The sequence below is a fragment of the Lagopus muta genome, chromosome 12, assembly GCF_023343835.1.
Source record: "Lagopus muta isolate bLagMut1 chromosome 12, bLagMut1 primary, whole genome shotgun sequence".
In the NCBI taxonomy this organism is placed as follows: Eukaryota; Metazoa; Chordata; class Aves; order Galliformes; family Phasianidae; genus Lagopus; species Lagopus muta.
In genome coordinates, this window is record NC_064444.1 from 10007228 (window position 1) to 10020693 (window position 13466).

At 39.6% G+C, this 13466-nt stretch overlaps 2 protein-coding genes across 7 annotated transcripts in view; one reads left to right on the forward strand and one right to left on the reverse strand.

Annotated features, from left to right (window-relative positions):
• ANKRD27 (ankyrin repeat domain 27) overlaps positions 1-7681 on the forward strand; it is a 43834-nt gene extending 36153 nt beyond the window's left edge. For 4 of the 6 annotated variants that reach the window (XM_048959003.1, XM_048959007.1, XM_048959006.1 and 1 more), the window contains exons 26-29: positions 261-369; positions 1701-1779; positions 2502-2574; positions 4288-7681. In XM_048959003.1, the coding sequence (XP_048814960.1) occupies positions 261-369; positions 1701-1779; positions 2502-2574; positions 4288-4563 (537 nt within the window). In that variant the 3' untranslated portion in view covers positions 4564-7681. Of the gene's footprint in view, positions 1-260; positions 370-671; positions 813-1700; positions 1780-2501; positions 2575-2943; positions 3016-4287 lie in introns of those variants that run through there. The other 2 variants (XM_048959009.1, XM_048959008.1) reach the window with 2 other exon arrangements.
• A 119-nt stretch (positions 7682-7800) lies between these two features.
• PDCD5 (programmed cell death 5) lies at positions 7801-11188 on the reverse strand. The gene is made up of 6 exons (XM_048959018.1): positions 11061-11188; positions 10746-10786; positions 9977-10038; positions 9472-9563; positions 9176-9247; positions 7801-8771 (listed from the first exon to the last, which is right to left on the reverse strand). Exons 1-6 carry the CDS (start codon positions 11124-11126, stop codon positions 8724-8726), a joined length of 381 nt encoding a protein of 126 aa, XP_048814975.1. The 5' UTR covers positions 11127-11188; the 3' UTR covers positions 7801-8723.
• Positions 11189-13466: the final 2278 nt, after the last annotated feature.

Consider the following 13466-nt stretch of genomic DNA (forward strand, 5'->3'; position numbering starts at 1 on the left):
AATCATAGGTGAACTTACCCATCAGTGGTATAATTTGAAATAGACAGAGACTGCAAAAGCATTTTGTTGCATTGCACCCTGTGGAACACAGGCTTTGTCCAGAGTCAAGCTGATATGAAGTCTTTATTTATAAAGAGGTATTCTTGTGTACATTCATTTCAGCAGCTAACACTCCTGCATGAACTGTAATTCTGAAATTGTACTTTTATTTCCTTATTTTTATTTCAACACTGATGAAAACGGAAACTTCTGAAATTAAGAATTCAAATATCATTAAGTTGCTGGAAACAGCAGCAAGCTGTGTACCTGCATCAGCAGAGGAAGAAAAGGAACGTGAGCAGCATGCTACTATCAAGATAAGAAGAAAAGGTACATGTCCTTTATCCACTGTTATGAATAAAAAGAGATTTAGGAATTAATCTGAGACAATATGATCTACATATAATTAAAGAATAGCCAACTGTTTTTCATATTTTTTACAGGAAACACTGAGAATAATATAACTAAATTCAGCAGACTTTTAATTACATATATGACATCTTTCACAAACTCAGTTTTCACTTCTTTGGTGCATAGCAGGGAATTTTACATACTAAATCATTTCATGCTAAAAAAAAAAAAAGCACATTTGAGATTATATAATTAACCATGCAATACTTCGTCCATTTCAGTGCAAAGAAGAAGGGATTAAATCACCTCTGGTTGTCGTCCACATTGCCCTAAGACAGATACTTCAGTGTGTTCTGTCTCTGAGATTATGGGACAGAAATCAAAGCTACAGAAATAATTTTCTAGGCCAGCAAGCAAGATTTGCAAAAGAATGCTTTTCTGTAAGTGGGAGCATTTAGTACAATCTAAACAAATATATTGAGACACATGGTACTGTTTGATGGTACAGCTGAGCTGATGTAGCTTATTGCCACTTAAAAGAAATGGTGTTACTCCTGGCCCATCATCACTTCATCACTCCTTCCCTCTGCTTCTGTTGTCCTTATCCACTGCTTCCTTATGCTGGCTCAGAAGTTTTTCAGATGATTTCCCAGCTGATACAGTTCGCCAACAGAGGAGATAGGGTATAACAAGTAACAAGTTTTGTGCTGAGCTGCACAACTCAGCATAGCAAAGGGACTGCTGCCACCCCAGTTGTGGAAAGAAGACAGTTGAGGCTGCATGGCCAGGACAGAGGGAAAAGGAGAAGCAGAAGTGCCCATTTCAGCATCCATGAGTTTTAGTTAGACTTTTCAAAGTACCTCATCTGCTTCCTCAGGAAAGAATGTCAATATTTTGTTAAAATAAAATTTATCACCATATGCTGTTGCCAGAGACTGATGCAATCATTTCAAATATCATGGGAATAGCTTTTAAAAGACCAGCAAAAGACATAACTAAGGAGTATTAATGAAGAGGTGGAAAAGCATTAGTTACACGCATTTGTAAAAATTGGAATGATGAGCCTCAAAGTCCAGAATTAAATGGTCTCTCCAGAATCTTGGCCAGTTGTGCTAATCTGATTAACAGTGCTTACTCCTGCAACTTAAAATGGTTTAAAATTTCCAAAGAGAAATGGTGACTGATTCAAGTTATTACTGCAAAGCTTTTTCGCCTGTCAGTAAATATCACTTTTCATTCAGAACTTTTTTTTTTTAACTCTTCATTGTGACTAAGCTGTACTTACAGCTGCCTGTTCTTTTAAACCCTAGTGAACGAGCCACGAGAGAAAGCTGATGATCCCATGAACAGACAACATCAACTCGTCCAATCAATTAACAGATTTAACAAGTAAGCATAGATGCTTTCGTGGAAGTACATTTATTGTTTCCCACAAGCAAACAAAGCATGTAACTGTTTAATAACGCCCAAAAGTGGGCCAAGCATTGTTGCACATCAGATATGACTAAGTAGATAGATACAACAGTAGATGTTAATCCACAGAGGCATAAACATTAATATCACCAGACAGATGTTCTAGGCGTACTTGGTGGTGGTGAATGCCAGTGATGTGATGTGAAGCAGAAAGGGGAAAAGCTGGTTTCTGAAGGTAGTACTGGCAAACATATTTACAACAGTTTTTGCACTGGTACTTGCTATGCCATAAATCAGCAATTTCTGAGCCAGGCTGTTTTAAAAATATCTTAATACTTCAGTCAGACATTGGGTTTTGGCTGTTATCTTCCAACTTTCAGTTTACATTGTGTGATAAAATGATGCCCAATCCCTGCAGACCTTCAAGGGAAGGCTGGATAAAGCCCTGGGCAAGCTGTGGTGTCCCTGTTTGCTGCAGGGGAGTTGGACCAGATGGCCTCAGAGGTCTCTTCCAACTCGAAGGATTTTATGATTCTAAAATATAAGAGATAGTAGTAGGCTGTCTTTTTGTGGAAAAAGTGACTGTCAGATAGTTGCCTTTGTGTGCTGAGATAGTGCCACCTAGAGGGTTTTTCATCAAGACTTGTGAAAAGACTAAATGAAAGCGTCAAATTTAATTTCTTTAAACTGTATTTTAGAGCAAAACATTTACGGAGAACAATAACAAGAGATAAAAGCGTCCCCAATTTTGACTATCAGTTCTTGCACCAGGTAAGAGGAAACACATTACTTGTATAATATATGTCTGCTATTAACATAGATATGTGTAACAGAGAAATCTCTTTACCGGTGGTGGTCAACGAATTCCCAAGGTTCTGACGTGCTTGCTAAATTGCTAATGTTCCATCCTTGTCCAGACTCAATTGTACTATCTACTATCCATCTCTTAAATGTCTCATACTTCCTTTTAAATTTCTTAAACCTCTTCTTGCAGGCTTAATTTTTTTGTCTTTCTGTTGCTTGTCCAGCAAAATCTAGGATATGCTTGAAAAAGTATATATTGTGAGAACAGATGTTGCCAAGCAGAGGTGCTATTCACAGGAGAGAAATTTGTCAGTAAATTGATAAATCTGCTTCTAGGTGGAGACTTTTCGCAAGGGAGATAGCAAAATGGATGTTGCGTTGTCAGCTGTATCACAGCTGTATGGTGTGGTCAGTTCATCAGTGGTTGGGCATACTGTGGCACCCTCAGCCAGTATAGCTGCTGGATGCTGCCCTACCCCCAGAGCATGCACCCCCTCTTCCTTCTTTGCACTGGCTGTGACTCTTACTGGAAATCTTGCTGAGCCTTTCTGGCATACTAAGTCAGGAGAAAAACAAACCTGTCCAAAAGAAAGCAGTTTTCTACCAGGTTAGTTCAGTAGCTGTCTGTTATTAGATTGATGTAGCCTCTGAAATGTGGTCTCTGCCTCTCATCTTCATCTACAAAATGAAATGCTCTTCCATTTCATGGATCTCGTTAGATTTAGTATTTGCGAATTGAGAATGCCAAATCAATGCCACAGAAGTGTAATATTTTATTAATTCTTTCTAGCATTAATGATAATATTCCATTAATTAAATGCGGGATTTGGATTTTATAGTTGTAAATCACCAAAGAGAGCATGTCATGCAAATACATCAACTGACAGAAAATATGTGACAGTGATATATAGCACATTCACCATGTTTGACTGTCATGGCTCTGTAAATTTACAGGTCATAGTCACCTTCTGAAACTTCTTCAATTTTTGGCCATTATTTCAGCAAAAGGGTATTATAATTGTTTTCTGCCCTTAATTATTTTCTCAGAAAATCTGTCATTAGTATGCTTGGCCTTTTTTTTTTTTTTTAATATCCAATTTTTATATTTAAATCAGCAAAGCGGCCAGTGATCAAGGAGAGCCACCTTTTTTGTAAAAGAAAAGTCCGGCAGATATAGAAATGGAAGGTAGGAGTACTTGGAGAGACTGAACAAGAGTCTTGAAGGAGCACGGGGTCTCTCTCCCCTGACAGATCTGGTAGCAGTTTGGCTTTTGGATCTAATTCTGCAGTGTCTAGTTGAGCCTGTCTCTGTAACTGCCAGCACATTTCTTAGTGGTATGAGAAACAACTGCTGCAATAACTTAAGACCTGCACTACAAAAGATGTTTGTAAGAGATAAGATCATATTGGAAAATAAGTTTTAGAATGCCTTGATTGTCTTTTCAGTTCTGGTACTGATATGTTGCTGTGGCAAGTTGGCCTCTTCTTGTTTTCACATATTCAGACTGAAGATGATAAATGTCCTACAAAGTGCACTATTCCTAATTCTCGACTGTGTTCTCAGTGTCAATATCATGACATTAATATGATAATTATATTCACGAAACTATTTTAATTATCCATGTTTGTGGTGAAGAAACCAGACAGTGCTTTTGACATGCCATTTTTCCTTCCCCACAGTTAGCTATTAAAGGCTTTGATAAAACCAAGTTAAAATCTGTTGAAACACTGGACCAGAACAAAGCAAAGATTACTGACGCAGAATGCAGTGGTGAATTTATGAAACATGATGACATGATAGAAACTCCTTGTAGGAGTAAATTAATGCACCGGAGACACACTGTTAATGTTCCGCTTTCAGCAGAGAGTGTCAGTGGTAATAGTTTATCCAGCCCTGGAAGCCCAAGTATTTCACAATCGAGAGACTGCTGTGATGACTTGCTTTCCAAACATTGACAAAGAAGCGCAGATGTGATGTCAAAAGCTTTGGAACTAGGTGGTGTGGATTTCAGTATCCCTTTGCTGCATATCAAAGAACTCGGTGACGCTTGCAAGCTATGCCTTCAGAAGAGAATACAGGGATAACTCTTCAGCAGAAACAGAATGTTCCTAGAACTTTTGAAGACTGAATGTCTTGGAGGTAACTACAGAGCCAGATCGTTGCTGATGTTAACAAACAGGGAAGTACTGACGTATGTAGGCAGTAAAGTTACCTTCATGTTCTACGTAGCACTTACTAAAAAATCATATATAACAGTAAACCAGACCAAACCCTGTATTGTATTTTTTCAGCCATCCACTTTGTTTTTAAAGTCTTTGAATAATTTTCGCATTTTTGGTTTTTACCACTACAATGGATAAATATATACAAATATATATATATTTATATATACATAAAGATATATTGGATAACAAGCTATTTATTGACAGAGGTAATTGAAATGTCTATTTTTATTCGAATATTACAAACTGTTATAGCATAAATTTTTCTGTATATTTCAGTAGCTGAGAAAACAGTAGTCCATCGGTGACACCATGTTAGACATATATACATGCTAATAATATGAAGGGAACTAATCTTTGCTAGTTTCTTAGTAATGCTCCTCTGTATCTACAACATCAATTTCTTTTTAGGAGTCAAGACAGTGGGGAGAAGTAGAGAGCCCCTGCAAAGCTAAAGTGTAAACTCAGTGTTCAGCCTGATTAATAAAAACGCAGAAGCAAGAGTGCGTAAGGACACACAAAATTGTTTTAAGGTTTGTTTTTTTTCTTCCTCTAAAGCTAGCCATTCAAAAAGTGCACGAATATTCGTGATTCTGAACCTGGGCGACATCTGCAGGCAAAACCACTGCTTGAGAGCCTGAACCCAGACTGTTACTTAAAGTGAACTTCCATGAACTTCCATTTCTGAAAGGTACCCCTCACATCAGTTGGCTTTTGTTGGAATAGATCATTCCCAGAGGTGATCACTGAAGACCAAAAGCTCACAAGTAACTGAGATGGTTGCTTAGATTTGGATTTTGTTTTCTACTGTTTTGGTTACGGTAGTAAAACATGTACATAGCACAAGCCAGGTTTCTAAGTGCAGTATTTTTTTATCCATGGCTCACCACATCCAGCTTTCATTTTATTTGTATGAATAATTCTGTTCCTTTTAATTGCAGTATTAGTAAACTGCCTGGCAAAGTAGAAAGCTGGAGGACATGCTGGTGATTTTTTCAAGTAACTTTTTAATCTAAGAGGTAAAATTTGCTGCAAATGCACGTTTAGACATTTGGAGTTGAGGATCTTGTGTTTATTTTTCTAATAATTTATGAGTTTATCTGACTTTTCTAATGTGCCTTGGATTTGTGCCAAAAGATGGAAAGAAAAAGCTAGTAAAGTAATTCTTGAAAGTGCTGTTTTCTTTGAGTGCTTATTTAAAGCATTGCGTCTTTTTGTGGATTTACTTGTTTTTGTAGACATCTGAAGAGTTCACCTTGTATCTGTGTAAATTGAGGGGATCTGTTGGAATTTAGTCCCGTTCAATAGGAGTTTCTTCCCTTTTCTGCTCTGCATTCGCAGATTGCTATTAGTAGGTTGTGTGGTTTGGGATTTCAGGCATATAAATGTTAAATACAGAATTATCTGTGAAACTGGACATTTTCACTTTTAAGTTCCTTCTTCATTTAAAAAAAGGTGGGATTGATCTTAACTACAGCAAGCCAGAAGAGCAAGTGGAGAGATGAACCAGATGAACTAGTTACTTTTTTCTTCCTGCAACACTGCAAGGTTGTCCTAGAGCACGTTGCTCATCCCTGCCTGTCATGTTCTTGAAATATCTAAAGATTCATTGTAAAGTTAAAGATAGAATTAAATTTCATAGATCTGATTTCCAAACTAAATACTGAGAATTTAGCTTATGTCTTAATTACAGTATGTGTTTTACCTAAATTATGATAAGATTTCTAGACAGTCTGAATGAGAAAAATCATCTCCATAGTTTTTTAATACTGGTGCTACTATGCTACAGTGTGTAAGTGCAGAATATTAGAGTTGAGTAGCTGTGGAAACAAGTTCTGAGTGAGTTTATTAAATACCTTTGAAATAAGTATCAGCAGATGTGAACTCTGAATTTAGTTTGTTTTTTTATTAAAAACCAATTTTGACTGCAACGGGTTATGGAAAACAAATTGTTCACTGCTGTTCTATTTGAAGCATAAAGTGTTCCATTGTATTCTATGCGAGCAGTGAAAGAGCTGCAACATCTTGATACAAATGACTATGTAATTATTTGGTTAATTTCACTTTTAAAATTTAGTCTGTTTGATGGACAAGTAGACATCTCCCTGCTGTACAGAGACGTCCTGCACTACCTCAGCAAGGCTGGAAGTTCTAGTCACCAGGGGAGTTGACTAGATGACCTTTAAAGATCCCTTCCAACTCAAATGATTCTATGATCTTAAACTGGCTTTTTGTAAGCAGCTATACACAGCAGAGAAACAGTCCACAATTAAGCAGTCCCTAAGCACAGATGTAGGAACAGCGATGCCCTGAAGTGCCACATATTGGCATATCTATTTGCTGCTGTTATGTCTGTGGGTAGTGCCAGGTGCTACTGAGACTGTGCACAAGTGTAGAACATGAAGCACAACTACAGTTATACCAATACGAGGAGATGGGCTGATTAGGAAAAGCACTCTTCATTTTACAGGAACTGGCCAAGTGTTATAGTAGTGCTTGCCTTTGGAAAACGCTTTCCTCTTGAATGAATTATAAAATTTCCCCCCCAAAAAACCCACAAAACCAAAAGTAGCTTCATTAACTTGAGTTTTCTGTTGTTGTTCTATCTGAACAGTTGTCCTGTTGAACCCAAACCTACTTAAGTGACCAAACCATGCTTCACTTTTACTTCAGCATTCAGTCTAGGATAAAGCTTACTTCCAGGCATTTTGGATTTTTATGTATCAAAGCACTTAAATCCTGACCAGTTCCAAATAACATCTAACAAATGATTTAGGTAAGTGAAAGATTCCTCTGATGTGCTTGACCAAGCTTATCATTAAAGAAATATACTAATTTTCTAAGACATGATGATTGAAGTCTAAACTCAGATAAGATTTGAAGGGAGTACTAGAAATTCTCCCCAGGTCTATAGAACAGCCATGCTGAAGGCATGCTTTTTGCACAGGAATAACACGCTTACTAGTGCTGACTTTAAACAGTTTTATTCTGTTCCAAAAACCACTGCAGTTAGGATCATACATGTTTATGTTAAATTATGTCAGAAGAGGGCTTTGAGGTTGTAGAGTGTTTATCAGCACAATGTATTTGAATAAACGTACAGCACAAGTTTTACTTTATGCATGCAGGAGTTGCAGAAATTTAGGAAAACTGATTGTTTGTTTTTAAGAAACTCTCCAGCTATTTGATAAAAATGGAGGTAGCTTTAAGAATGTATGATGCCAAATGTCTGAACAGTGCTGGATTACAATTACACAGTTAATTTTAACTTTTTTTTTTTTGAGACAGCCTGATTGTTTTGTAGGAGAACTCTTCAATTGTATGATGGTAACAATTTCTTTATAATAGAGACCGCCCCCAATCCAAACACAAATAATGGCTACTTTGATGCTTTAATTTGAATTTACAAATTTCGAGTAAAGAGCTGAGAGTCTGTGAGCTGCTGAGAGGCTTCCTTCAGGGGCTCAGGTAACCTTGCTTCTAACACTTTTGTGACTTAAACTGTGGAGGTAAGTCCTTTAAACTCCTGCAGGGAGTGGCTGTTCCCAGCTTTACACTGAAGTTCTCCTGTTACCGTATCTCCAATAGCAGCAGGTTAAGGGTGTACAGGTGCTGAAAGCATAGCTTACACACTGAGTAAGGGGCAACAATTTTCATGCTACTCAAGCAGTGGAGAACTCCACACTGCTCAGGCCACTTATACTACAAAAATGTAAGTTATAAAAACCCCTTCTCAGGTGTATTTTACAAGACAAGTTCATTTGTTGGCCTTTATACATATTTATATATATTTTAAAAAGAAGTAAAGAAACGTAAACATTTTCAGACTTTGCATTCTGCCTGGTAGCTGTTGCCTTTGTCCAACCATTTATTTGGCAGTCTTACAGTAGTATTTAATAATCATCCTCTTCATCTGAATCCAGTACTTTCCTTCTGTTGAACTAAAATGAAATACAAGGTGACAGTAAATCCAACACAGAAAAGCCTTTCCAACTCCACCCATCTGACAATCTATTACTGGGAAGCAACGTTTCACCCCATCACAACCTTCCAGTCCCCACCTGGCAAAATGGGAGAGATCAAAAGCACAGGTCTGTCTCAACACAACACTGCTATCCCAGTGATAACAGCTGCAAATTAGACTATTCCTAAGGATGTAACCCAATGCTTATTTATTAGTGTGGGTGAGAGAAGTGATGGTAAATACAAAGGAAAGTTCTGTGCTGAACTGAAATAGAGCACTACATGCAGCTTTCCTGCTTGAGCTTGTAACTGTATTATATTACATACATATATAATCAATTATAAAAATAATAATAAACTATATTTAGGAAACAAAACTTACCTTTACTGTTGTTTTCTTTTCTGTTTGCTGACTCACTTTTTCAAGTATTTCTATCAAACCTTGTTCTGATACCTAGAAAGTAGAAGCTTAGTATCAAACAAACAAAACACATTTTCCTTTGTGAAAGGTGTCTGACTGGTGAATTATACCATAGTAGTTAGAAGTGTTCCTAAGTGCCCTTTTCAGTTATTTAATTCTATGAATATTAACAACATTAAATATTTTTGAGGGAGTTAAGTTTGAAAATGAATATATGCAAGAAAATATAGGGGAAAAAAAAGCAAGACATAACTCACCTTTCCAGGTAGCTGTCCAAATCTTGCCATCTGTATAAGATAATTCTCTACTGCTTTTGCTTTGTCTGGTTTCACAAGTGCCAAATTGCTTACTGCAACAAAGAAGACTCTGTTCAGTTTGTTTTAAACACACTCTGAATATCTTCAGTCACTTTTTAGATACTAAAGTAGGAAACTGTCCTCTTTGTGCCAGGATGATGGAATAAACTGAAGAAGGGATTTTGACAGAGGTGAAAGAAAAAGCTGCATTTCTTACTTTTAAATATTTGCTCTTTATTAGATTAACTAACATTGACTCACTACAGTTCTTACTATTAACTCATGGAAGAACTGGATTAATGTCTTTCAGATGTCAGTTGACCACTCCCCTCACTCATATCACCAGTTGAAAAGCTGAACTAGTTTTTCCCTCAACAATTTTTTTCAGTGTGGCCTCTATACAGGCATGTATGTTCTCAATGTGAGAGGTGAGAATTCTTGATTTAAAAGCTTCTTGGATACTTACATCTGGCACGAGCTGCTTGATCAAGAACTTGAGCTAAAATTGTATTTCTTATTTCCGCTTCCCTGTAATGGAGATTAGATACATTAAAAGGGAGATTTCAAACACCTGAAACAATGTGCATGAAAACAAGAAAGTTTACAGAAGAGTTTCCATTTGTATAACTGAAAAGAACCCTACACTTATGTATGATTTCTTCTGTCGCATTTCTGCCTTGGGCAGCTGTACACACCAGCAGTAAAGTACTACATTAGGTGACAACATCTAGAGTAGTAAGGAGACGTAAGGAGACCTTACTACATTCATTTATTCATTACATCTTGCCAGAAAAACCAAACCACACTAGCTGCTGTCACGATTCTGTGATCAGTTCCATTTAGTTCCAAAAGCAGTGTGTGTTTGATCAGGCACCAAGTCCATACACCTGCAGGACACAACTAAACTTCATTATGTATTTAGCAGTTTTCAGTAAGTCTTCGTATCCTGGGAGTTTTGGTTTGTGTGTTTCAGTTAATACAAGCCCTAAGCTCTCACCCCAACTTCCTTCAAAAGTCTCTACTTATTTTTTTCCATTTTCTACTTTGGAAAGTACAGAATTGCTTTGGTTGTTGTTTTTTTTCCCCTTGTACTTAAATCTTTCACGTTTCAGTGTCTTTGCTGATGGTTTCTTCCAACACCTGAAGCTCAGCTGAGAAACTTAATATTAAAAAGAAAGGAGGGTTGAAGACGATAAGACGAGACTCTGGTGACAGTCAGCAGTTGCTATCGGTACCTCTGCTTTGCCTCCTGTTGCGACGGATCAGCAGAAGTATCCTAAAGAACGAGACGAGAATAAAAAACTGTAATAATCCAAAAACGTCACTGAGAGGACAGGAAGGTTAAATATTTTACTAGAGATTAACGCGACCCAACGCTGCGGGGCTCCATCCCGAGCATCGCTGCCCCGGCAGCAACCAGGCCGAGCAGCCTCCGTATCGCAGCTCCGCCAGCCCGGCCCCGCCCGCAGGTCGCCCCGGGCGCCGCCAAGCCTCCCGCTGCACACAGGCGATGACGCTCCCCAACGCTCGTGCGGGGCCCCGCGCCTTACCCCGTGCTTGGCCTGCAGCTCGGCCAGGCGCTGCTGCCGAAGAGCCGCGAGCTCCTCGTCCGCCATGGCTGAGGAACGGTCACGGAGCCGCCGCACCGCGCATGCGCCGGCGCGGTCCGACCGACGGCGGCGGGGCGGTGCTCGGCGCGTCGTCGAGACGCGAGGAGCCGGGCTCCGCAACGCGGGCTGCCGGGGATGCCTCGCGCCTGCTGCTTTACCCCGTGCCGCCAGCAGAGGGCGCCCGAGTCCCACGGAACGGCCGTGCGGCTCGTGGCGGGGCCGGGGCGTCGTGCTGAGGGCCGGCCTCGCAGGCGGGGCGTTGATGTGCGCCGTCCGGCTGCGTTGTGGGAGATTTTCACTTCTAAGAAAGACATAAAAATCTGAAGGCGTGAATTTTGAGAGCAGTTCTCAGCAGTTCTGCACCTTCGGTTTCAGACACCAAAGGGCTCAGGAAAAGTCCGTATTTTTTTCCGTAAGGTCTTAATCTCAATCATTAACGTTTCTTTCAGTGATGGTCACAGTAACTTCGTGGCTATCCTTAAAAACGATGTCATAGCAGTAACAGAACGGCACGCGTGAATAAAGCTGACAAACAAAACACTCCCGTTCCTCGAGCAATTCCAAGCGCAGACCTGCAGGTACAGCAGCACAGCAGGCTGTGCAGTGCTTCTGGCTGGGAGGTGCACCAGAATTCCTCCTTGATGAAATCCTTGCTCACTCATTGCTAAACGGAATTAAAATTGTAGTGAGGAAGACCTACAGTGCAGCAGTGTGAACAGGAGCCTCAGCAGTGGGCCCTAAATCAACAAAAAGAGTCTTGAGAAGCACTGTGCCATGTCAGGGTGCTGGTTTCTGCATGCAGGAGAATCCAGGAGAATGGGCCTGGAAACTGAATGGTGTGGGTGTGAGTCAGGGATGCGAGGAGACCTCACACCGTAGAAGGCAGGAATGAGAGAAAAATAAAAGCATTATTCATTACCTTTCTTCCAAGAGACATCTGTCTTTTTAGCAAAGCAGCAAATGTTTTGGAGGAATGTAACCCATGTGGGGCCATCAAATCTGCAGAAAGGTTTGACGCAAACCTTTTCTTTTGTTATATAGGTGGTGATTTGCTACTGAAGCCTGTAAAGTCAAGGCAGTGCCCCAGGAGCTCTGCAGGAACTGAGCAGGGCTCAGCCCAGCATCTTGTAAGGTGCCTGAGCTCATGCCTGGCTTCCAGCACGGGAAAATCCTGCGTGTGTGTACATATCCATATAATATGTAGGATATCTATTTCACATAGAGAATGTATGCATAGTTTAGGCTTGTCACTCACGAATTTGCTCCACTACAGAAGTGCCGATAGTTCTGTTGACATGACTGAAGCCATTCATGCCATTTTATTGCTTATTATGCTCTGATGTTTCTTTATTTTACATCAGCCTTATTTTTTTTTTCTTTTTTTTTTTCCCCATGACTGTAAAGCATGATTGCTGTTGGTTTTTTTTTGCCAAATGTCCCTCATGTTATTTTTCACTTTCTGGATAACATTTGTGCCCACATGAGGCAGCTGAAACTCTGCATTATAGCACATAAGCCTTCTTTACTATCAAAGCTAAGATGTTGGTAGTTTGTGCTACACTTTGGAAATGACACAGATACATGCACTGAACAAGATCTGTGTTCTTTTTCATTGGTAGTGGAACTATTCATTGTATTCCAATTAATTATTTTCTGCCCTAGCTTATGGAAGCAAATCTACTTCCACAGGTATGAAACAACATTAGTTCTGATAATTCATTTAATTAAAACCTTGTGGAACAGAAGATGGCACTGGTTTAAGTTAGCCCACTTTAACTCACTTTCCATTACTGCTTCCAGCTGCTGTTTCATACATGGAGATTAAAAGAGAGAAAGAGAAGAAGCAAATGGAAGCCAGACTGAACAAAATGCTATTAGATCAGGAGAGATGGGAAAGGTGAAACTGGGATGCCCTTTTTTATTGCCTTTTTCTTCTCTGCACAAAATGCAATGCAAAATATCTCAGAGTAATGAAAAATACGTATCTTATATTCCTAGAGATTGCAAGGGACAGATTTCCCTTCCTCTGTAAGGCTCGAGGGTGACTTGTTCGTAAAGCAGCCAAAACCATTACAATGGAGGCAGCAATCTCCGTGCTTCCTCTCAGATCTCAGTGCTTTCTGTGGAGGTGCTGCACCGTGTCTCACTCAGTCAGCAGCTGCTGGGGCCCTCAGCCCCGATAGGGCAGCAGTGTGCAATATGCTTTCCTGAACTGCAGACCCTGGAGCAGCACATACCTGAGCAGCCCTTTGGGCAGGGTGCTGAGAAACTCACCCACGTCAGTCACGTAAAGTTCTGACTAATAGAAAAGCTATCATATGAAAACTTTTTTTTTTTTTTTTTTTT

Coding starts and splice junctions, on each gene's coding strand:
- PDCD5 (XM_048959018.1), bottom strand. CDS start 11,126: ATGGCGGACGAGGAGCTCGCGGCTCTTCGGCAGCAGCGCCTGGCCGAG. Junction 10,039..10,745: donor CAACAGGAGGCAAAGCAGAG/GTACCGATAGCA, acceptor TCTCCATTACAG/GGAAGCGGAAATAAGAAATA. Junction 9,248..9,471: donor TTGGACAGCTACCTGGAAAG/GTGAGTTATGTC, acceptor TCTACTTTCTAG/GTATCAGAACAAGGTTTGAT.